Below are 23,551 nucleotides of genomic sequence, written 5' to 3' on the forward strand. Positions count from 1 at the left end.
GTAGAGATTTTGAAATGCAGGGGTACAACTTTGGGTGTACTTGATCTAAGTCAACATATTGTCACTTTGACAGGACATGAGTCACTAAAACCAAGTGAGTCTCCTGCACAGCAGTGTAATGTCTGATCCTGCTCACAAATATGCAATATAAAAAGCATCCAAAATGAAATTTCGCACCCAAAGCTTACTCAAGAAGACCCACGTAACACTTCATCAGGATGAACAACATACAAAACAGAATCTCGATCCTCCAGTATATGTATAATAAATGTATTTTGTTAAAGGTTATATTGATCAAATTTGTATGTGGACGAATATTTTTTTTAAAGTAATACACCAGCAGAGTTTTTAGAAAGGTGCCGAATAAAAGTATGTCTTTTCCTAAAAAAAGTGTGAATTAATTATTTTTAAAATGTTGACGGGTCCAAAATGAATGTTTTGTTTATCTCTGTGGAAGATATCTGACATTTGGTTCCCACTTCTAACAAGGTTTGTGAGCCAATAGTAAAACAACGATGGTATCACGTGGTATCTCTGGGTCGTCAGTTAGTGTGGGGAAAAAAAATGGATAAATGGCTTTTTTAAGGTTTTAAGATCAAGTTTAATGGCAAGTGCCTGGCAACAACTTGTTGTGAAGTGAATGCAATGGAGGGGAGGGAGAATGTGACATCTAGTGGCTGAGAGTTATCAATGTTATCAATAGCACCTAAAAGTGGATCTAGACCTAAATTCTGATGTGTCGCAAACCCTTTTCATATAGAACACAAGTTATATTTTGTAAAAAGACGCCCACTAAATGATGACTCAGCTCAATATGGCTTCTTCTTCTTCCATTGCCTTTTAATAGACTTCGTAAACATGGTATCCGGTTTGGTGGTAAACAATACAAGTGTGATGATAAGGGGGGGATACTTACAGGTGCATTTTTGTCATTCTTTGTAAGTGAGAATACTAGAGTCAGTCTACTCAGTACGGGCAGGGCAGTGTCTGAAATATGTCACTGAAACAGGTTGCCAAGCCTTCAAAGCAGCCTTTCCAGTCAGTCTTTAGTCTCCAGACTTAAGACAAAGCAAAGAAGAAGCCAAGACAAAGGCTACAGTGTCTGAGCATATGTGCAGAGATTATGATTATCTACAAGAGGGACAGTATCAATCAAGAGGTGTCTTCTGAATCATAACTATTACTGACATCTGTTGTTATGATGTAATACTCAAATTAACTACTTGTGAAGTTGAATTATTGTTTCACCCTCGATGAAGAGCAAATGGAGGATGAAGGTGAAGCTGGCAAAGTGCCCTCAGGCACGAAGCTATCACTACAAAGGCACTCAGGGAAGTCACGAAGAGGAGAGGAGGAAGTATTAATGGCAGCTAATGGGACATGATACATACTTACAATCATGAACACACACACACACACACAGTTGCTCACACTCCAATACAAGCCTGCATATGTGCAACAGCTGCTACTGCCACATATGAGTGAGTATTTGTGCATGTGAGGAAATCTTGTTTTCCTCCCCAGACTCTCACTCAGATTATGGATAATCCTCATCAACACTTAAAGGTAATCCTCTGTAAATTCTCAGTGATCTGTGATTCAACATCAACAGATTTCTGTTTTGAAAAAAAAAACACAACACTAATGATTGCTGAACACTGCCAAAGTACAAAAAAACACACAAAAACTTAATAGATACCCACTTTAAATATATAAAAAAATAAAGGTTTATGATGTTTTCTCCAATATCGTCCTAGATAAAGTTACATTTTTTAGTCATGATGTATTATTTTGGAGTTGTTCCACTCTCTAACATCTGCATAAGATCTAACAACTACTAAAGACAGGCCGCTTTGAGAATGCAGTTTTCAGACGAAGCTTTTCTTGACCAGCCCAGTTAAGATATCAAAATGGAATCATCTTCAATTCAGAAACATCTTAGTCACTAAACACTGATTTGAGAGTAGTTTGAGCCAAACCCAAAAGTAAGTGTTTTAATAAGGTGCTGGGCTACCAGAACCGCTTCAGTACTCCTTGACAGGGCTCAACAATAAGGATTGCCCGTTTGCTCAGGCAAAGTAAAAAGCCACGTCAGGCTAGTAAATCTACCAACTCTAAAAAAAGAAATAAACAGATTGGGTTTTTTTCCGGAGCTGATGATGGAAGTAGCTAAAAAGTGAGCCATTTCACTTCCTTCTAATCTCTGTTGAGAGTCGCACATGCGCAATACTGATCGGGCACTCACAAGAAATTGGCGGCGGGTAAAGAAAAAGTTTATGAGCTGAAACGCAAGCGAGCATTTCAATTATCCTGGAAACAGGAGTTTAGTTGGGTGACGTTAGAGGATGTGGGCGAAACTCCAGATTAATTTACTTAAATAAAGATTAAACATGACAATTAACTTTGGTCTTTGTTGTTATTTGATAACCACTAAAAAAATGTAACTATTTGTACAGGGGCAAGTAAAAATTAACTTTGGGCAAGTAGATTTCTGACAAAAAAAAGTCTCTGAAATTTGTCTGAAAGATATTCCCTGTTACTGTTTTGATGACGGTGGTGGAGAGCGCTGTGTGTGTTCAACTGGGTGTGGATTCAGAGATGGTGAAGGCTGTAGTATGTGATTCACATCATTTTCATATTCATCAAACCATTTAGGGACTCTGTATGAAAGCATTTGCAATCGTTTTGTTTCTCCCCATTCTGTCCCCCGCCTGTATCTTCACACTACACTCTCTCTCTGATCTCTCTTTTTACAAGTCGCAGCTGATATCCCGCTATTCATGAGAGTATAGCAATGCTTTTAAAATGTTAGGCCTCAGAGTCAACAAAAGAAAAGCAGATGGAACTACTCATTTCCTGGCCACCAATGAGACAGCGGAGAAATCTGTTTCCTACTTCTAGCCTGGGATCGCTTCCCAGCATCTGCTGCATCGAGCGAGGAAGGGTGGTGCTGCCGGAGAGAGAGAGAGAGGAGAGAGAGGAGAGGCTACGGAGCAATGAGTCAGGGGTTGGAAAGAGACGCACAGGATGATCTCATGTAAGAGGAGCTAAGCAAAGCTGTGTGGAATGAGGTTCAGCCTCATGCTGGTCTTCCCATCACCATGACGACGTATAAATACAACATTTAGAGATACAACAGTGAGCAGGCCTCACACTTATATAATGCAACTGCATGGGACTGCATTAAAGTTATATTTCAGCAATGTATGAATCAAATAGAGAAGAACATGCACGTATATCTCTAAATGATAAATGTAAGACTAATGATTAAAGACATATTTCTGCAGCTAAAGACGGATGGAGCAGTAAAAAGCTTTCTGAGAGCTCTGCTGGTTTGGATTACACTGCCCATTTTAAATGAAGTCTATTGATTAGATCAATGAAGGGCTTGGCCACGACAACAATATTATGTTTTAACATAAGTACATACAGTATATTACACTGTGTATTTACTGTAGCTTTTCATTTTTTAACATTTTCTTGTCAAACTGATGGACAGTAACAGCAAAGCAACCATTTAATACGTACAAACTGACATACTGATCTGAGAAATCATCTAGTGTGGGTGAAACCTGTAAAGTGAAACCACAAGCAGCTGCTAGATGATATTGGGAAATTTATAGAGCACGAAGCTGAGCTGGAGTCGGACACCGATCCAAAAATCTAATGCACTTAATTAGCCATTAGCACTTAGCACTCAGGATTATGGCCGTGGTAGCTGTGAAATGACCCTTGATAATGAGATAGCCTGGCGATTATACTCGCTAAATCATATTTGTTCATATTTTTTCTAAACCACATCTACTGCATGTTAGTTTAAATAGATTAGTTCCAATTGTTCAGCTATGAAATACATAATGTGTCAAGCTTTTTTTTCTGATAATCTCCTAGTATGGAGTTGAAAAAAAAATAAAATGCCACTTGCTTTAAATAAGAAAATGATTAATTACAGTGGAAAATGATTGGTTGGCCAATTCGTGTATATACTGGATGTAATATGTATGTGTATTCCTTTTTACCATGATTAACTGATCTTAAAAACTAAGTTTAAATATATTAATTGAAACCTATGAAGCCTGTTCCTATTGTTTGTGAACAATATAAATTAGTGGATTAGTGCTCCGTTTTTGGAGGCTACAATGGCCAACTGAATGTGTATCTGTGGGCTGAGTTTGTTGGGTAGAGACCACTTTCAAAGTGCAGCTCCTTGACACGTTCAATGAAAAGACAGAAAAAAGGAGTGTCACTACTGCCATCAACTTGACACATGAACAAGTCTCTGGAACTTGGATGCTGCTCCCCTAAAAACAAAGTGTCTTTTGTACGGCAACAGACAGTCTCCATAGAGGCAGCAGGCTGTGTGTGTGTGGGCCACTGGGCCGTTTGAATGTGATGAGTGGGCTGTCGACATAGAGCAGAGGGGTTGGGCTGGGCACGGCCCAGGAGGATGGACAAAGGCAGTGACTGTGCAAAAAACACAACGCTCTCTCACTTGTCTGCGCTGGGTTTGATAATGCAAGATAATGAAAGAGTAAGAAGGTTGATTTTAACAATTATAGATATGTTTCCTTAATGTATCTACAGATATCTTTTTCGTAACGAAAGATCAAGTCATAATAGACCGCAGTGATTCACAGACAGACCACGCCCTCCTAGAAAGCACAGCTAATACAGAGCTGGCATCCTAAAGACTGGCTCTGTGCTGCAGATGGCTGTCATCTTAACGTGATTCTCCTTAAAGACATTAAATCAGTCAATAGGTTGTATATCATGTCTATGAGTCAGTTGACATTCACAGAAAGACTGAACTTATACTTTTATCATATTACATTCAGGAAATAAGCCTTATGAATGTTTTAATGTCAGTGTCACTGAATAGAAACAGATTTTTGGGTGACTAGTGACTACTACTACTACTCATGAGCTGCAGTGTACTTTCACAAATTTAGATTTAGCTACTAGTACATGTATTTAATCAATTTTATGGGTTAGGGTTAGGGTTAGGGTTATTTAAATTTAAAATTTTACTTTTTGTAGTAGTCTTTTTTTAGACCAGTGGACAAAAATGTATAAAAAGTAGGGTTGTCAAAGTTGGCGCAATAATAACGCAAATTCGTTTTAACGCCACTAATTTCTTTAATGCATTAACAGAAATTTAGATTTTTAATTAAGCTCTTAAAAATCCAAAGGCCCACCGCTATTTTTGGAGGTTGTAACAAGCGCAGTTTTAAAGCTAGAGTGAAGATCTTCACCATGGCATAAAAGAAAACTAGGGAATCCATTGGTACCAACCATGTCATACTAGCTTGTCGTGAAGGAGGCTAAATAACGCTCACAACTTGCACTACATTTTGGCCCCTTGATCCCTTGACCTCTGACCCCAAAATAATATATGAATGTGAATGGGTTGTATGGGTACCCACGAGTCTCCCCTTTACAGACATGCCCACTTTATGATGATCACATGCAGTTTAGTCATGCATAGTCAAGTCAGCACACTGACACACTGACAGCTGTTGTTGCCTGTTGGGCTTGAGTTTGCCATGTTATGATTTGAGCATATTTGTTTATGCTAAATGCAGTACCTGTGAGGGTTTCTGGACAATATTTGTCATTATTTTGTGTTGTTAATTGATTTCCAATAATAAATATATACATACATTTGCATAAAGCAAGGACATTTGTCCACTCCCATGTTGATAAGAGTATTAAATACTTGACAGATCTCCCTTTAAGGTACATTTTGAACAGATAAAAAATGTGCAATTCATTTGTGATTATCGTGATTAACTATGGACTATCATGTGATTAAATATTTCAATAGATTGAAAGCCCTATAATAAAAATCTGTGCATGAGCATTGAAAATCAGGTCAGAAATTCTGAAAATAAACTGTTTCTCAAGCTTGAATTCAGATTTTCTGGCAGGACTCTCAATGAGAAAGATGTTTATTTGGGTTCAAATATATAATTTACGCCATATGGCATCTTAAAAACAAAATGAACAGCAAGTCAAGAAGACCTGACTGAACCACCAAATGTCTAATCCATTAAATCTTTCCTGATGTCAGAGGATGATCAACTGTTGGGGGAACTCAGTGGCCCCGTCATGCTGATGGCCTGCCGAGCAGGCTCTGCAGGAACAGTGTGATCCCACACAGCCACTGCCCAGCGCCATGAATTGTTGTATGTGTCAAAGAAACCGTGCAATTAACTCATTCCTCGAGTGTACATTCTTTTGTAAAGCCTGCATTGAATTTCAGCAAATCCTCTGTTAAGTGTACTATTAACTCTAATACCTAATTAGTGTGGCATTCTTTCGTACAGCTAGAGCAATAACAACTACATGCATGCTCCCAGTCAACCGTGACTGTTATGCTTAGTCACCAAAAACTAAAACTAAACTTTCAAACACAGTTCAGAAGTTCATAGTACAGCATTTCTTTCATCTTGAAATATGTAAATTTATTTCTGACAGAGTTCACCAAAGGTCACACTGGTGGTGAACAACAGCACGGCACAACACACCACATAGCACACACTCACTACAATGAAGCCTTAGAAGTACATCTTTTTCCTCCAGTTATTATCTTTTCTCAGAAACTGACAACTGACATTCACACAGAGGTGTTTGATGACAGACAACAAATGACGAGCAGAAAGATCAACTCAACAGCACAGATAATAACTAGGGCTGTTAATCGATTCAAATATTTAATCACGATTAATCACATAATTGTCCATGATTAATCGCGATTTATTGCAAATTATATCTGTTCAAAATGTACCTTGAAGGGAGATTTGTCAAGTATTTAATACTCTTATCATCCTCATTGTCCAGAAACCCTCACAGGTACTGCATTTAGAAATATGTTCAAATCATAACATGGCAAATTCAAGCCCAACAGGCAACAACAGCTGTCAGTGTGTCAGTGTGCTGACTTGATTATCATAAAGTGGGCATGTCTGTAAAGGGGAGACTCGTTGGTACCCATAGAAGTTACCCATAGTTTTTCCTCACCAAAATTTAGTGCAAGTTCGGAGCGTTATTTAACCTCCTTCGCGACGAGCTAGTATGACATGGTTGGTACCAATGGATTCCTTATGTTTTCTAGTTTCATATGATGCCAGTACCTTCACTCTTTCAAAACTGAGCCCACTACAATCTCCAGAAGAGTGACTGCATTAATGCGTTTAAGAAATTAGTGGTGTTAAAACAAATTTGCGTTAACCCATTAACTTGTACGGATAATTATGAAAATGATCCATCTTGATTTGGTGAGACAAAGACCCTTCTGTTTCCTACTGTAGAGCTATAGCCCGCTGGCTGTTTACTGGTCTGTTTGGTTGTGTTTGTTGGTTACTGTTGATGATGTTGTTATGAAAATGTCTTCATGTTATTCTCTACGCATCACATGGACAGAAGCTTGGGGCTCTGGGTGATCCCATCAACTGCAAATAAAACTAAAATAACAATAAAAACAGGGATTTTTCCAGCGCTTTGCTTATAGAAAAATATCTAAGCGATGGAGAAGCAAACAAACTTTTTATGGAAACAATAAATACAGTTCTAAGCCATTTTCATGACTGTAAAGACACATTTCTCAGCCTTATAATATAGTCATATATACTCAAATACACTGCTTACAATGGCATTGTTTACATTAACTTCTACAAACTAAGATCTAACTTTCTAAAGCTTTCCTCTCACTTTTGTAAATCTTAACGTGTAGATTATCATCTCAGTCTCAGACACAAGCAGCCCACAACTTTGCAAATAAATTATGAATTGGTAATCCTCTCTCCTTAACTGAACTCTAGTAAATAAATGTTGATGACTTCTTTCTGCTTCAACAGTCAAAGCTGGAATGTTTCTTTTTCTGCCATGAGAAGAATGATGTAAACAAAGATGTTGGAAACAGGGTTGTAGGTGAGTTTGCTAGAAGTAATGATTAGCCCACCAGCTGATCTTAAGTTTCCACCAGGATCACTCAATAGCCACACGTATTGATAAGAAAAAACACTAAATTGTGTCAGTTTTAAATGTTTAAATTGAGACAACAAATAAAAAATCAGTAGCATTACTGTGAGGCTACAACACTTCCCTACATTTTGAACTTTCCTAGTAAAATTATCAGGAAAATACCAAAAAAAGGTCTTACCGTTCTTTGCAAAGTTCATCGTTCATGCAACAACTAGCAGGAGTCGAATATCCCCCAATAATCAATATAGAAAATGTAAAAACCAATCGCAGGATGGTAGTTTAGTGATAGAAGCTCACAGCTCCTCTGCCTGAAGACAACAGCTCCAGATTCCTAATGATGCTACATCATATGATCCCATTAGAGTCCAGTCAGGGCGTTTAAGCCTTATACCACAGCTGACTGGCCCTGCTGACTACAACACTCAACAGCTGAGAGGAGAACACGCTCACGGCCAAGCATTCAGTACAACAGTGTACATTATACGCCATTTAGTGCCATTTTGCTTTGGTTTCTTCTGCGGAGAGGAAACACAAGAGTTAAAACCGCTGCTGTCAGTTTGAGTTCAGCTCCACCAGATCTCCTCAGGCCTGGCCTCAGAGTGCATGTGTAGGATTTTTGTCAGCGAGCTCTAGAACTGTCAAAAAAGAGACGCTGAATAACATGGACCTCTCATGTGTGATTGGATCTCTGCTCTAATTAATGAGATCATATAGACTCAAAAGGAGCAGCTATGCATTAAGTGACATAAGAGCTGAGGCCTCACCCTGCTATGTCATTGTCCTGTCAGCCTTGAGACACCACATACATAGATCAGCTGAGCAATATTCAGTCAATGATATTCACCACAAAAATACATAATTTACATTATGAAAGTAGGATTTACTAAAAACAACAGACTTGATTTCTCTGTTTCAACTTTCTATTTAACAATAAACGACATATATATTTCCATATAACAGCTAATGTCATTGTCCTGTCAGCCTTGAGACACCACATAGATCAGCTGAGCAATATTCAGTCAATGATATTCACCACAAAAAAAATAGATAATTTACATTATGAAAGTATGATTTACTAAAAATAACAGACTATACACTATACAGAGGTATACACTAGGAATTTGCTTTGGTTTTGTTGGTGCAAGTAAACAGTATAATAACAAAAGAATAGATAAAAACGTTAGAATAAAATAAGAATAAAATATATTCACTGTTTCAACCTCTCAATTTTACAATAAATGACATATATTTCACAGCTTAAACAAGAAAAATAATCCACTAATCTAACAAAAATTCATAATAAAGCCTTTGTCTTGGCTACTAAAATGCAGCCTAATGTGATGTCATGCAGGAAATATTCCCACTTTTCCACTGCAGCAGGGATAAAGACACCAAGAACCAGCCGGTCACCACAGAGTGAGGAGGACAGGCTGACATTTATTGAACTGTCAAGCAGCAATCAGTTCTTCATCGTCCCCAAAAGCCTAAACAAAAACCCAATCAGCACTGATCCTACCTTTATATTTTTCCAAAACATCCTCATATGCTTGGAGGTATTCCTGTTCGTCCGTGAGACCATGAGCCTGCGGTGCGTACTGAGCCATAACCAGGGCTCCACTAAACTGGACATTCACCACCAGCAGTGGAGGACAGGGACACAGCGTGCATGTGTGTATATGTGTGTGTGTGTTTGTATGCATGTGTATGTGCTGAGGACTGGAGAGTGATCGGCGCTGTTGTTGCACTGAAAGGAAACGCCCTACATCCCTCCCTTGTGTGCGCTTCATCCAATAGGAGACACTTCCTGTCCAGAGCGCACCACACTGATAGGAAGGACTACCGGACGTGCTGCGCTGCAAAAAAATGTCTGTCTTAAAAAAAAATCCAATGAGCCAATGACTCTTAAATACGATTAGAGTAAAAAATGCTTTTTTTTTTTCTTTTTTTTTAACACAAGAGGCTACTTATTCCCTAGTTCTAACCAAATGTGCAGGAATTGGCATCAGTAGGGTAAATTAAGATGTCAAAACCAGACTGAATGAATTGTTCATTTTTTACAGTGTGTAATAATAATACATGCTTTTCCTTGTCAGGCGCCTCTGTACCAGCTCCTAACATTTTTTTAGTATTTGTTATTTTCTCAATTTACCAACCAGACTTTTATTATTTGTTGAAATAATTCATATACAAAATGTAACAATTAAAAAAATTGGGTCTTTAAGCTACTGATGAAAATTCATAGCTTAATAATGCACCATATATCCAAAAAAAACTATGATTAGCCTAATTTTAAGGCATCCTATCCAGAATAAGAGCAGCCAAAATAGATAGATAGAAGATAGACCTCGACTAGTCGCAATAAGCTAATGAGGCCTCCATATGCACCGTATATCGTAGCCTATTCGCTCATTGTTTTTCTCCTTACAGTAACATTAGCATGCGATTAGAATAACAAATTTAATCTTATTTTCTTAACACAAGAGGCTAAATATTCCCCAATCTAACCAAATATGCAGTAATTGGCATCAGTAGGGCAAATTAAGATGTCAAAACCAGACTGAATGAATTGTTCATTTTGTACAGTGTCTAATGATAATAAAAGCGTTTCCTTGTCAGTCGCCTCTGTATCTTTTTCGTTGTTGTCCACCTGCCAAAGACTTCAGACATTTAAAACTGTGCCGGATTTACAAATTTGAAATGTCTTTTGCTGTCCATCAGCTTTCATTCATGTCACACAGATTCACATAAGGTGCCAAACTTCACCCACAAAAGCCCCTATATCGACATCTGATGGGCCTACCAAATAGAAGTTTATTCAACTGTGCTATTAGTATACTTCTTTTCAACTTAAAATAACAAGGTTTACTGTCAGTTCACTTCTTACGTATTTATCGGAGATATACTTAACAAAAGTATATGTGCGTATACTTGGCTCATACTGACAAGTATACAGAAAAGTCTAAGTATACTTGGCTTATAATAACAAGTAGGCTATACAGAAAAGTCTAAGTCTACTTGGCTCATACTGACAAGTATACAGAAAAGTCTACTTGGCTCACATTGACAAGTATACAGAAAAATCTACTTGGCTCACATTGACAAGTATACAGAAAAGTCTGAGTATACTTGGCTTATACTGACAAGTATACAGAAAACTGTAGGTATACTTGGTTAATACTGTCAAGTATACAGAAAAGTCTAAGTATACTTGGCTTATACTGACAAGTATACAGAAAAGACTAAATATACTTGGCTCATACTGACAAGTATACAGAAAAGCCTAAGTATACTTGGCTCATACTGACAAGTATACAGAAAAGTCGAAGTATACTTGGCTCATACTGACAAGTGTACAGAAAAATCAAAGTATACTTGGCTCATACTGTCAAGTATACGGAAATATCTAAGTATACTTGGCTCATACTGACAAGTATACAGAAAAGCCTAAATATACTTGGCTCATACTGACAAGGATACAGAAAAGTCTAAGTATACTTGACTCATAATGACAAGTATACAGAAAAGTCTATGTATACTTAACTTATAGGCCTACTTGTACTTAATCTTTTGATGGAGATATACTTAAGAAAAGTATAATTAAGTATTCTTGCCTTATATGTCTACAGAAAGGTATACTTGGCTTGTAGCTGTGCTTACTTTATGAGAGAGCAGTCTATTAAAGTGTGTGCACAGGCTATATCTGACAGGGATTTTACAACCTCAAATAATGTCAAAGTATCATTCTAAAATAATTAAGTGCTATAAAACTTTAATCCTCTAAGGATGTTATCAAAGAGTCCATATCGAAAGTAATTTGTTGTTTTCTGAACTTACCAACCTGACTTTTATTATCTGTTGAATAGTTTAATATACAAAATGATACAATTAAAAAAATTGGGTCTTTAAGCTACTGATGAAAATTAAAGAAAAATCATAGCTTAATAATGCACCACATATCCAGAAACCCCCTATGATTAGCCTAATTTTAAGGCATCCTTATACAGAATAAGAGCAGCCCAAAATACCATCACATGTAGGCTACCAACACATCCAGACCCTGAATATGTCCCTATAAATAAAACTGGGTAGAAGAAACACCTCGACTAGTCACAATAAGGTAATGCAGCCTCCATATGCACCCTATATCGCAGCCTCTATTCGCTCATTGTTGTTCTCCTTACAGTAACATTAGCATGTAAAAAAAAAAGAAGAAAAGTCTATGTATACTAGGCTTGTAATAACAAGTATACAGAAATATCTAAGTATACTTGGCTCGTACTGACAAGTATACAGAATAGTCTATGTATACTTGGCTTATATGCCTACATGTACTTAATCTTTTGATTGACATATCAACGTCTATTAAAGTGTGTACACAGGCTATATCTGTATCTTTTACAACGTCAAATAATGTCAAAGTATCATTCTAAAATAATTAAGTGCTATAAAACTTTAGTCCTCAAAGCATGTTATTAAAAACAAACAACAGTCCATATCAGAAGTATTTGTTATATTTTCTGAACTTACCAACCTGACTTTTATTATCTGTTGAAATAATTCATATACAAAATGATACAATTAAAAAAAATGGGTCTTTAAGCTACTGATGAAAATGAAAGAAAAATCTTAATAATGCACCACATATCCAAAACCCCCTATGATAAGCCTCATTTTTTTTTTTTTTATATATATACTTTATTTTTTCCTTTTTTTCAAGGCTGTTTTCATATATGCAATCCACTGTTTGTAATTACAACAGTCTATAAACCAACTTTTAAGTAAATGAGCTCACAGACAAACAAGTACACTTAGAGAAAACAACCTCAACATTCAAAAACAAAACAAAACCAAGAAAAGAAATAATAATAATAATAATGACAAAAAGAAAGAGTAGAGTTAAAAAAAAAAAAAAAAGCCTAATTTTAAGACATCCTTTCCAGAATAAGAGCAGCCCAAAATACCATCACATTATAGGCTATACCACACATCCAGACCCTGAATATGCCCCTATAAATAAAACGGTGGAGAATATCCAGCTCGACTAGTCACAATGCAGCTTCCATATGCAGCCTATATCGCAGCTCCTTGTTTTCCTCCTTACAGTAACATTAGCATGCAATATCCGGACACAACAAGCAAAACTGGCTGACTCACCTGCGATCCGGAGCACGGCTCTCTCGGCCGGATCCAGCACGGATCCTCCCTGTATCTTCCTCTTGGACCTCTCATGCCTGGGCAGGTTCCAGGGTAAAGTGTCTCCGGGTGCAGGTGATGCAGACCCGGACTTTACACTGTAGTCATCCTCGTCTGAGAAATCCTGCGAGGAAGACATGGTGGAGCAGTGCAGGGAAGGATTTCCCGAGCTGGAGCTCTGTGTAGACAAAAGAAAAACAGGGTGGTAAAGAAGAAGAAGAAGAACAATGCTCCTCACATACACAGTCAGCATGAATAAGCACACAGCCGCACAAATCACGTTATTTCTCACCATCATCATGGGTCAAAGTGCGCAATGATTCATAACAATAAAAAAAAACAGATTGAGCCAAATAAAAAAAAGGTAATGAAATGAATAGTATCTGGCTCCCCCGCCAGGTCAACAATAAGACTTACCAGTGTATACATGGAGAAGCTGTCAGCTGGAAGAAAAATAACAATTTGGGCGTAATAAGCTTCCCACCCTTCAGTCACACATTTTGTGCGTCAATATGTAAAAAAAGAGGGTGCTGCTGCCACGCCCTTAGAGGGATGCTCTCCAGCCAGTCTCTTATCTATACGCATTAAGGATGGGAGGTGATGTCAGATGTATCTCCAGAGAGGCTGAGAGGATGGTACTCTGTGTGCTGTTCGAGGCAGAGCTTGGACTGGTGATGGGAGAGCAGACTGTGCATGTGTCTGCTGCGCGTCATATACCAGGTGGAGCCAACGCCAACAAACAGCAGCTCGCTGGTGTTAGAGCGCCATCCCTGCACACAAAAGGTGCTGGGATGGCTACAGATAAACATACAAAAAGCAAGGGGTAATGAGAGGGCAAGGGGTTCACACAACATATGCACATTAGATCCACACACTGTTAAGAATTTTCCAGTAAAATAACAGTAAAGAACCTGCAGCAGGGTTGCCTTTATGTTACTGTAAAATTAACATTATTATACTGTAATGCTGAAATTTACAGCTTTGTACTGTTAATGAAAAATACCGTTGTTTTTTTTTTTATTAATTTCACAGTATTTTACAGTTAATTTACTGTTTAAAGATATATTATATAGCTGTTTTTCACCTTCTTTTTTTTTTACATTATCTTACTGATTTGTTTTAATGCACTATTTAGGTTGTATTTTTTACATACATTTTAATAAACATTATTTTGTGCCTAGATGAATAGACTTAGCAGGTTACAGACATAGGAATAGTCACACTAAATACAATTAAAGGCACTTGTTAGGAAAAAGGCTATAATAGACTTGTTGACAATTTTCCCAAAATGTCTGTCTATAGCTGGCTACAAGCACAGAATGCAAACCATAACAACATGTGAGTGAAGAACAGAGCTAATTCACTGATTTTACAATCATGTACGATGTACAAGCCTCACATGTGCAGATCAGGTCCCAGAATTAAAAAAATACTGCATGAAACTGTTACTGATGATACTTTAGACAGTTGATCAGCAGTAAAGCACTGTTTTTTAGCAATAACAGGTTAATACTGTTGAAATCCTGCTGTAAATTAACAACAATTGTTTACAGTGCAGAGAGCAGACTGCTGAGACACAATGACATAACCACCTACACACTGTTAGATGGGGGGTGTAGGGTGCAGTGAAAGCCTTCTCATATGCTGAGCTAATTACCTGAGAGGATGGAGAGGACCATGGGAGCACAAAAAAAGGATTGGTTTAAGTAGGTTTAACTGGGATTAAATTTAAACCCATTTAACCAAAATCTAATTAAAAAAAAGAAAAGTCTTAATACCATTAAAGGGGAACACCACCCAAATTAAGAATTCCAATATGTTATTTCCATAGCCTGCTAAAGTTCAGTCAATATTTGTGAACATATTCTCTCTTTCTCAAAGCCAGAAACCAGAGAAGTAACGGTGCCTTCAAATGGGGTCGTGGTTCACGAGAAGAGTCCATATGAACGCCCGCCTCTTGTAGTATTCACGACCTCTTAAGTGGAATTTTTTTTGTCGCATAATAAGGTAATATATTGTAATTTCAGTCGCATAATGTTTTTCTTTGTAATTTTATAATAGGTCTGAGGAAAATGTTGATGTTCCGAACGACCTAATTTTTTTTCTCTGTCATTATGCCTTTGCATTTCCTACATTATGTTACCCACTTGCTAGGTTGCTAAATTGTTAGCCTCTGTCGTTAATATTGCCGTTGCTTAGCAGCGGTGTTCCCATGATTTAACCACTTGAATGCCAAGCATATTGTGTACATGACTTCCCATGTGGTAAACACAAGTTCAAGAGTTTCATTTGAAGGCACCATTTTTTTCAAACTTGTGATGTCATAGGGTACTGTTTCCCAACTTGGGGGTCACAACCCCCACTGTGGGTCGCCAAAGCTACATGGGGGGGTCATGAGGCCTTCTTGATTTTAAGGGCTGTAAGACAACTTTTTTTTAAATATATACAGTTGGCCTAAATCTCAGCATTCATGTGAAGAAAACTAAATGAAATTGTAATTTTTAAAGTTTGGATAATTACTTAAGATATAAACAGTATAAGGGCACGGTGAAGACGTGAACACAAGCTATATTCCCTCTCTGCTAAACAGCCTCGTCCTGCATTAGAAAAGTATGCAGTTAAAACAACCAAAGAGCTAATGGAACAAAAGCCAAACGTCAGAAAGAAAACACAGAATTTTTCAAAAAAGAAGAAGTATGATTGTTGAAATAAAACAAAAAATACATAATACAGACAGAGATTTCTATTAAAAGTTCATAAAAAATAACAGGAAAACTCTGATGCAACATTCACAGGAAATAATCTGCTCAAGATCACTTGTTTTACACAAACCTCCTGCAGTTATTGCATTCACTATTTGGGTTAATTGTACAGTTTATCTGTTGTTCTGTACTGTTATTGTTATGCATTGAATATAATATGAAATATCTATAAAAAATGTCACTTAGTCAGGGGTCGTCAGTACTCAATGATAGAAAAGGGGTCCCATAAGGAAAAAGGTTGGGAACCACTGGTATAGGGTATAAAGTCTGGAGCTGCTCCATAGACAATGAATGGGAGGCTGATTTTATGGACCCACAGAATGTTTGTTTTCTTCTTTATACACAAATGAGCTTTATTCTGTTGTAGTGTTGTCAGTTTTGAAACAGGAAATGTATCCATATACTCAGTACATTCCCCTGGGTGCTCTCAGTGTCATCTATAACATCTCTTCCCATTCATTGCCTATGGAGCAGCTCCACACCTTATACCTTACGACATCACAAGTTTGAGGTTTACCACTCTAGTTTTTGGATTTGGGAGAGAGTCGTTCATGTTTACTAATGTTTTTAGACCATAGGAATAACATTGTATGCATTTTGAAAATGGACATAGTTCCCCTTTAAATGCATCCTTATGTGGATGATGTGTTATTCTTCCTTGAATCTGTGCAGACTTTTAACTCTAACTAGAACTGCAACACAATTCTCATATAGAAAATGATAATGATGGCTTTCTGTTGCAATGTCCTGCTGCACCCTGACACACCTGAGATTGAGCAACAGAATGTAAACACAACATAATGGTGAAGCACAGGGGTGGGGCGCAAAATACCTGTATGATGACACTTCATTTGCTTAATGATAAATCAGTATTTAAAAGGGGAAATGCAACCTTTAACACAGACTGCTATCCTGAAGAGCTCAGTGCTAATTTGTGAAGATAATGAGGGAACAAGTCTGCAGTCAGGATTGTCTTCTTGGTGTTATTAAAAGGTAAACTTGGAGCTAGCACATGAAATGGAAATGTGGAGGATAAACTTGAAAGCTTCTGACCCTGTATTTCTACAGGGGTACAGAACATCATTTCTATTTTTAAACAGCAGTAGTAGTGAGAATCTGCTCTCAGAGCTGATAAAAGCAACACGCTGTTAATATTAGCAGCTTTTTCATCACTGCATCACTTTTCATCAGGATAAAAGTCAGTGCTGAAAAGACAGCTTAGTGTTGCAATTTTTATCAGCTTTCTGCTTATTCATAATTCCTACCACTAAAAGGAAAAAAACTACATGATTCGAGGAAAATGAATGCTGGCTATTATGAAATAATTATTAGTATGGCTGCTATAGGAATAAGTGTATGTTCACTTTCCTTCATATAAAGAGCAAACTGTACATGGATAAGTAGGATTAGAGACCCTCCCATACAAGGCTTATCCTCTCCATTAGGAAACGTACAAAACTCTTTATACTTTGCTATATTCTTTGCTCCGGAGCGGTTACTGTTAAAAAAAAAAAATGGACATAACATAACATGTCATCTATTTGACTATCTTGGTTAGTAACATTTGAAAGTAAAGTGGCTACAGGGAAAAAAATGTCTTGATCAAGCCCTGACAGAATACTTCAAATTGTCTATTTGCTAAATGTGCAGTTCTTATTCAATATAAGTCACATTTCAAAATAACACATCCGGGTGCATTTATAAAATATTCCATTCATGACCAGATTCATTAGCGTTGCACCCTCTGTACATAAAATAAAAACAGGACTGCAACCGCTTGACCAGCTGTGAATAGAATATGTGAAATAGTTAGTTCCTTTACACTGAGAGATCATCAGTTAAAAACACAAAATATTGTTTCATCGAGACAAGGCAATCATTCTGGATTATTCATGTTGCAGTTTAGTGTAGGCTACACATGCTAATATATCATGAATGATGCATGGTAGTCTGATCTAGGCCTTACAACGGGATCACTTACGGCACATCTTTGAGCTCTCGTGATTCCATAAATCTTCAAATTGCTCTTCTTGTTGTGGTTCAAGTAATATGTGAAACTCCTCTGCCTATATTGGACAAACACTGAATTGTTTATCTTTTGCTCACCGCCAGGTTAATTATTTTCAACTGCACAACAAATGTATCAATACAATATAAACATGAAGTGTATCTTGTGTTAACCATGGCAACAAAATATTTGATTTAAACGCATCATAAGTGACGGTAACATATTGACATAACTCGGATCAAGTTGATATGTATGTTTTTTTTAGCCTGTTATCTACAGTATTGCAACACAACTAATGGAAGCAGGGAGTTGCAACAGCTTCAAACAGATCAATAAGTTCCTCTGAACACAGTCAGTTCAAACATCATTGACATGTCAAGTCTTGTACTAAATTAGAATTGTATACAGCAGTAACAGCTATAACCCCTTTGCAGTATAGTGATAAAGGTTGTGTAGGATATTTAATATTCTGGACACAATAAATGACATTAAAAAGCAGACAAAAGCAACCCACAGACTTGGTGATGTTGTGAATGTGGGATCCGGATTCTTTTCTCTAGAACAAGAAAAAGATTATATCAGATTAAAGCAGCAGCGCATAAAGAAAGCCCAACAAACCAAAGGGGTTCAGTGAGGTCATGCCTTATGTTCACATAAGTACACATTTCCATCTGAGGCCCTGTGTTTCTTCAGCTCTCTGTTCCTGTGCTGTTCTTCCAGGAAGAAATGGATCAATATGTGGGTCAGATGTTATACCGTCTTCCTCCTCACTTTACCTTTTAACTGCATTGTCTGAAACTGGTGAAAGTATTGAAGGATGGCGAGCACACTCTTGTTAGTAATTCACAGGGAAACATAAAGATGCAGACAGGAAACACCGAAGGCATAAAGCTGTTAAAGAGCTGAGCTGTTGATCCATACAAGGATACATATTATGTTCTCATGCCGTGCCAACATAGTAACTTGTTAACAGGCTTATAATGGATTAGAGGGGACACGTACCAGCATGTCAACTAAAATGACTACAAACGAAGACAAAATGAATTCTTGCATATGATTATCATTTGAAATTCAAACAGTAAAACAGTAAAAATCCTTTTGATATGTTTGTGTACTCCCTGAGGTAAATACCTAATTGCCTAACTACATGGATTAATGATTTTTACTTGAGTTTAATGTCCTGTGACTTATTAATGTAAGATATTTATAACATCTTTTTTAATGCAAGGCTGCAGCATCTTTAGAAATTGCATGCTAAAGTAAAAAACACTAGTATGTTGGCCAAAATTGAATAAAGAACTTTATATTAGCCACATTTATGGGTTAAATTGGTGATCAACAAATGTTTCTTTAACACAAAATGTATATATTTGGCTTTTAAAAAATATATTATTTAAAACAAAATTTGATTACCTATTGGAAAAATGTTAAATTAGTCATGCTAAGTTAGGGTATATAGAATTTGTATATATAGAAAGGGCACTTGAAATGACTTTGAGATCCCTGTTTTTTGGTAAACCTGCAGGTCTCACATGTTTGCCTGACTATGATTACAAGTGAACATGCTTTTTTTTTTTTTAAATCCATATTCACCTTTTGACCAATAACTAAACAATACACAAGGAAACAACACAATAACACCCTGTTGGCAAACACTTTCCCTTGAGCAAGCTGCTGACTCATTACCAGATTCAGAGGCACACTGATGGCCCTGTGGAGGCATCAGTATCAATCATGGTTACAGGTGAGGATGGGGTACCTACAGGTTTGCGTGTTGGGGTGACTTGTACAGACTGGTAAAATTCTGGCAGGACTCTCTTCTTCACTTTGCGTTTTCTTAGAGTCGATGATGAATCAGGTTCGCTTTCAGGGATCTCAACCAGATTGGGTTTTTCCTCTGTCACTCTAGCATGTATGCTCCTTCTGGCGTGACGTGGACTGTGCCTGAAGCCCTGGGAAACATGAGCAGATGTCAAGCTGGCAACAGATTATACTTTCAGCAGACGCAGAAATTAAAAGCTCTCATCATAATAATAAGTGTGATTCCAATCAGGTTTCTTAAACTAGGTGGCACTGTTGAGGTATATGACCTAGATTTCACCCAGAAAGATGATTCAGCAACTCCAATCACCAGGAGAAGGAAAAACAAACTACTCAATGTAACAGTTTAGAGGTATTATCTATTGTTTTCTTTGTTAGTTTTTCTTTAAGAGCTGTTTATTGTTTAACTTCATATTTTTGAAGGTAATGATCAAAGAGGCTGTTCTTCAATATTGAAACTCAGCAGCTGTCCTGCTGTTGTGCCCTTGAACATGATACTGAATCCCTCCCAGCCATACAGTACAGAGCCAGTAGGGATTCAGTGTCCTGTGGTTCAATAACATCACCTACTATGGAAGGAAACATTTTGCTTATGGAACTTCACAACCACAGAGAATCACAAAAAAAGGTTGATTTTTAGGCATCGGTGTATTAAATGCAAATGTAATCTACAGCAAAAGAAACTGATAGCTGCCTATATGGCACTTTCAATAAACAAAGGGTTTGCTAAAAGCCTTGAGATGTGCCACAGTTACTTTTCATAAACCCCCTTTTATAGTTTGAGACAAAACCTTTCCATATGCCATCCAAATAAGTTACTGAAACACATGTCTACTAAGACAGCTTTTTGACATAATATAACATTTTTAATTCTAGGAAGGCAATTTGGTGGTAGTGCTAGTTTTAAGTTGTTTTCATGCATTTTGATTACGTCAATTTCTGTAGTTTTATTTTGAAATCACAGTGCGTAAAACGGAAACAGAGCTCTCCTTGACGCATTTGGGCATCAAACATGATGACATAGCTTATGTAGCACATCATAAAATAGAGTGGGTTTTCTAATGGGCTCAGTTTTAACTTAGTGTTTCTGTGAATACACCATGTACAGAGTTTCAACCCTCCTTCAAAGAATGAAACTGCAAAATCACCCACATTATTTATTGATAGCCTCTAACACATGCGCATTGCGCACATCACAGTCCTTAAAATAGTCCTGCAGTTCAGTAAAAGTCCAAATAAACAGGCTTATAACTGAATCATGTCTCATGTTATTTCTTTAATAGCTCATAAGCTACATAAGGCTTTCACACATTTAACTCCTGGTGATTCCTCCTATAGATATTACACACAGAGAACTGACTCAAACCCCATAATGAAAAAAGTTCATCCTACCTCTGATCGAAAATGATGTGACCGAAGGCCCACTATACAGGACAGATAACAGCTGTTAGAATAACATATTATGATCTAACATTCACCATAAAGTAGCCTATAACATGTCAGTATATGCATTTATATAATTAACAATAATGATGTTAGGCTATAAGCTACAAACTAATAACACCCTCTTGTCTGCACTTATAAGGCCTAGTATATGTGTTTGTTTTCTCCTTGTTGATGATCTAACACTCACCATAAAGTAGCCTATAACATGTCAGCATATGCATTTATGTAATTAACAATAATTCCAGATATTTTAGGCTACAAACTAATAACACCCTCTTGTCTTCACACTTATAAGGCCCTATATGAGTATGTGTTTGTTTTCTCCTTTATCCTGCAGATAGGTTGTCTTTGCTTGCTAGAAGAGATAAAAACATGACTGTATGATCCAGAACATGAGATGAGGAGAGATGCGTCTGGCCTGGCTGATGCGTAAATACTCACCTCGGCTCCTGGTGCGTCCGGATAGGACTGATTTTATTGGATGCTTTCCATCACGAAGCCTGCGATGCCAGCAGCAGAAAAACAAAATAGTCGCAATAGTCCCGAGCAAAAGCAACAACAGCAGCAGCACGCATTGGATGCTGTACGGCCTCAACAGGACCAAAAACGCCGCCGCAATCATCATAAGACGAGATGTAGGACAGATCAGATCCTGCAGCCTCAGACAGCAGCAGCAGCAGCAGCAGACTCCTCTCCTCTCTCCTCTCTCCTCTCTGTGTCGCTGGAAGCTCAAGATGAGAATAAAGACTCTGACTGACAGATGAAAAGCATCGCACAGCAAAACCCAGTAAAGCACACAGGTTTCAAAAGTAGACAGCCCAGACTATTGATATCATTATTGTGAGGTATACAACAGCATGACTCAGCATGGACGCAAGTTGTATTTATTTATTTATTTATTTTCTAAGCAGGGAGAGTCAGCAGATTCAGCTGAGCATCGCAGTATAATCTGCTGCAGAGTGCTGCTGAACCAAAAGGATATAATGCTGCTGTCATGTTAATGACAATACAGATTAATACAGACCCATGTGTGTCTGTCAAGCTCAGTGCATGGGGAACATATTGCATTATTATCCTGACATACACTGTTAAGAATTTCCCAGTAAAATAACAGTAAAGAACTGGCAGCAGGGTTGCCTTTATGTTACTGTAAAATTAACATTATTATACTGTTGCTGAAATTTACAGCTTTGTACTGTTAATGAAAAATACAGTTTTTTTTTATTAATTTCACAGTATTTTACAATTAATTTACTGTTTTAAGATATATTATATAGCTGTTTTTTCACATTTCTTTTACATCTTACTGATTTGTTTTAATGCACTATTTAGGTTGTATTTTTTACATACATTTTAATAAACATTATTTTTTGCCTAGATGAATAGATTTAGCAGGTTACAGACATAAGGAATAGTCACACTAAATACAATTAAAGGCACTTGTTAGGAAAAAGGCTATAATAGACTTGTTGACACTTTTCCCAACATGTCTGTCTACAGCTGGCTACAAGCACAGAATGCAAACCAGAACAACATGTGAGTGAAGAACAATAAAGCTAATTCACTGATTTTACAATCATGTACAATGTACAAGCCTCACATGTGCAAATCAGGTCCCAGAATTAAAAAAAGACTGCATGAAACTGTTACTGATGATACTTTAGACAGCTGATCAGCAGTGAAGTGCTAAATGTTTTTTAAGAATGCATTTTAGTTCAGTTAAAAAACGGCCTATGAGCGTAATTTAAAAGGTTTTCTTTTGTATTAACAGTAAAGCACTGTTTTTAGCAATAACAGGTTAATACTGTTGAAATCCTGCTGTAAATTAACAGCAATTGTTTACAGTGATGTGTCTGTCAAGCTCAGTGCATGGGGAACATATTGCACTATTATCCTCACATATGTTACTACAATATATTATAATTATTATTGGTAACACAATATGTTTAGTTTATTTTGCTGTATAAGCTTAGTAAAATGATGCAGTACCCTGTTGTGTACTGACAGGCCTTGAAACGAGACAGGTGCTATGAACAGACACTTTCAGGATTAGGGAGGAAAAAAAAATACAAAAACCAACTCTAATCATAATCCAACATGGGTTATGTAATTTTTGGGGATGAACTGATATCATTTGGAGTGGGTTTTTTTCAGTCAGATGAAAGACTCAGGCAGCCAAAATGTGAGGGGAGAACAATTTTATTTGCAATTTTAAAAAGACCCTTTCTGCACCCATCAGACAAAAAGCCCAGACGATGACATGATGTATAGTATGTTAACATGTGTTCACATAATATGCAACAGCCATATTGTTTGTGTATGCCATATATCCATATAT

At 37.2% G+C, this 23,551-nt stretch overlaps 1 protein-coding gene across 20 annotated transcripts in view; it reads right to left on the bottom strand.

Moving 5' to 3' along the window:
• The window catches only part of dst (dystonin), a 121,861-nt gene extending 99,808 nt beyond the window's left edge, over positions 1-22,053 (bottom strand). For 8 of the 20 annotated variants that reach the window (XM_037782658.1, XM_037782673.1, XM_037782664.1 and 5 more), the window contains exons 1-4: positions 21,655-22,052; positions 21,160-21,191; positions 19,710-19,898; positions 13,138-13,354 (exon numbers count right to left, since the gene is read on the bottom strand). In XM_037782658.1, coding sequence (XP_037638586.1) covers positions 13,138-13,354; positions 19,710-19,898; positions 21,160-21,191; positions 21,655-21,838 — 622 coding nt within the window. In that variant the 5' untranslated portion in view covers positions 21,839-22,052. Of the gene's footprint in view, positions 1-9,499; positions 10,046-13,137; positions 13,355-13,468; positions 13,493-13,593; positions 13,797-19,709; positions 19,899-21,159; positions 21,192-21,654 lie in introns of those variants that run through there. The other 12 variants (XM_037782656.1, XM_037782666.1, XM_037782659.1 and 9 more) reach the window with 6 other exon arrangements.
• Between the last annotated feature and the right edge of the window lie 1,498 nt (positions 22,054-23,551).

This window comes from Sebastes umbrosus, chromosome 10 (assembly GCF_015220745.1).
Source record: "Sebastes umbrosus isolate fSebUmb1 chromosome 10, fSebUmb1.pri, whole genome shotgun sequence".
Taxonomy (NCBI): Eukaryota; Metazoa; Chordata; class Actinopteri; order Perciformes; family Sebastidae; genus Sebastes; species Sebastes umbrosus.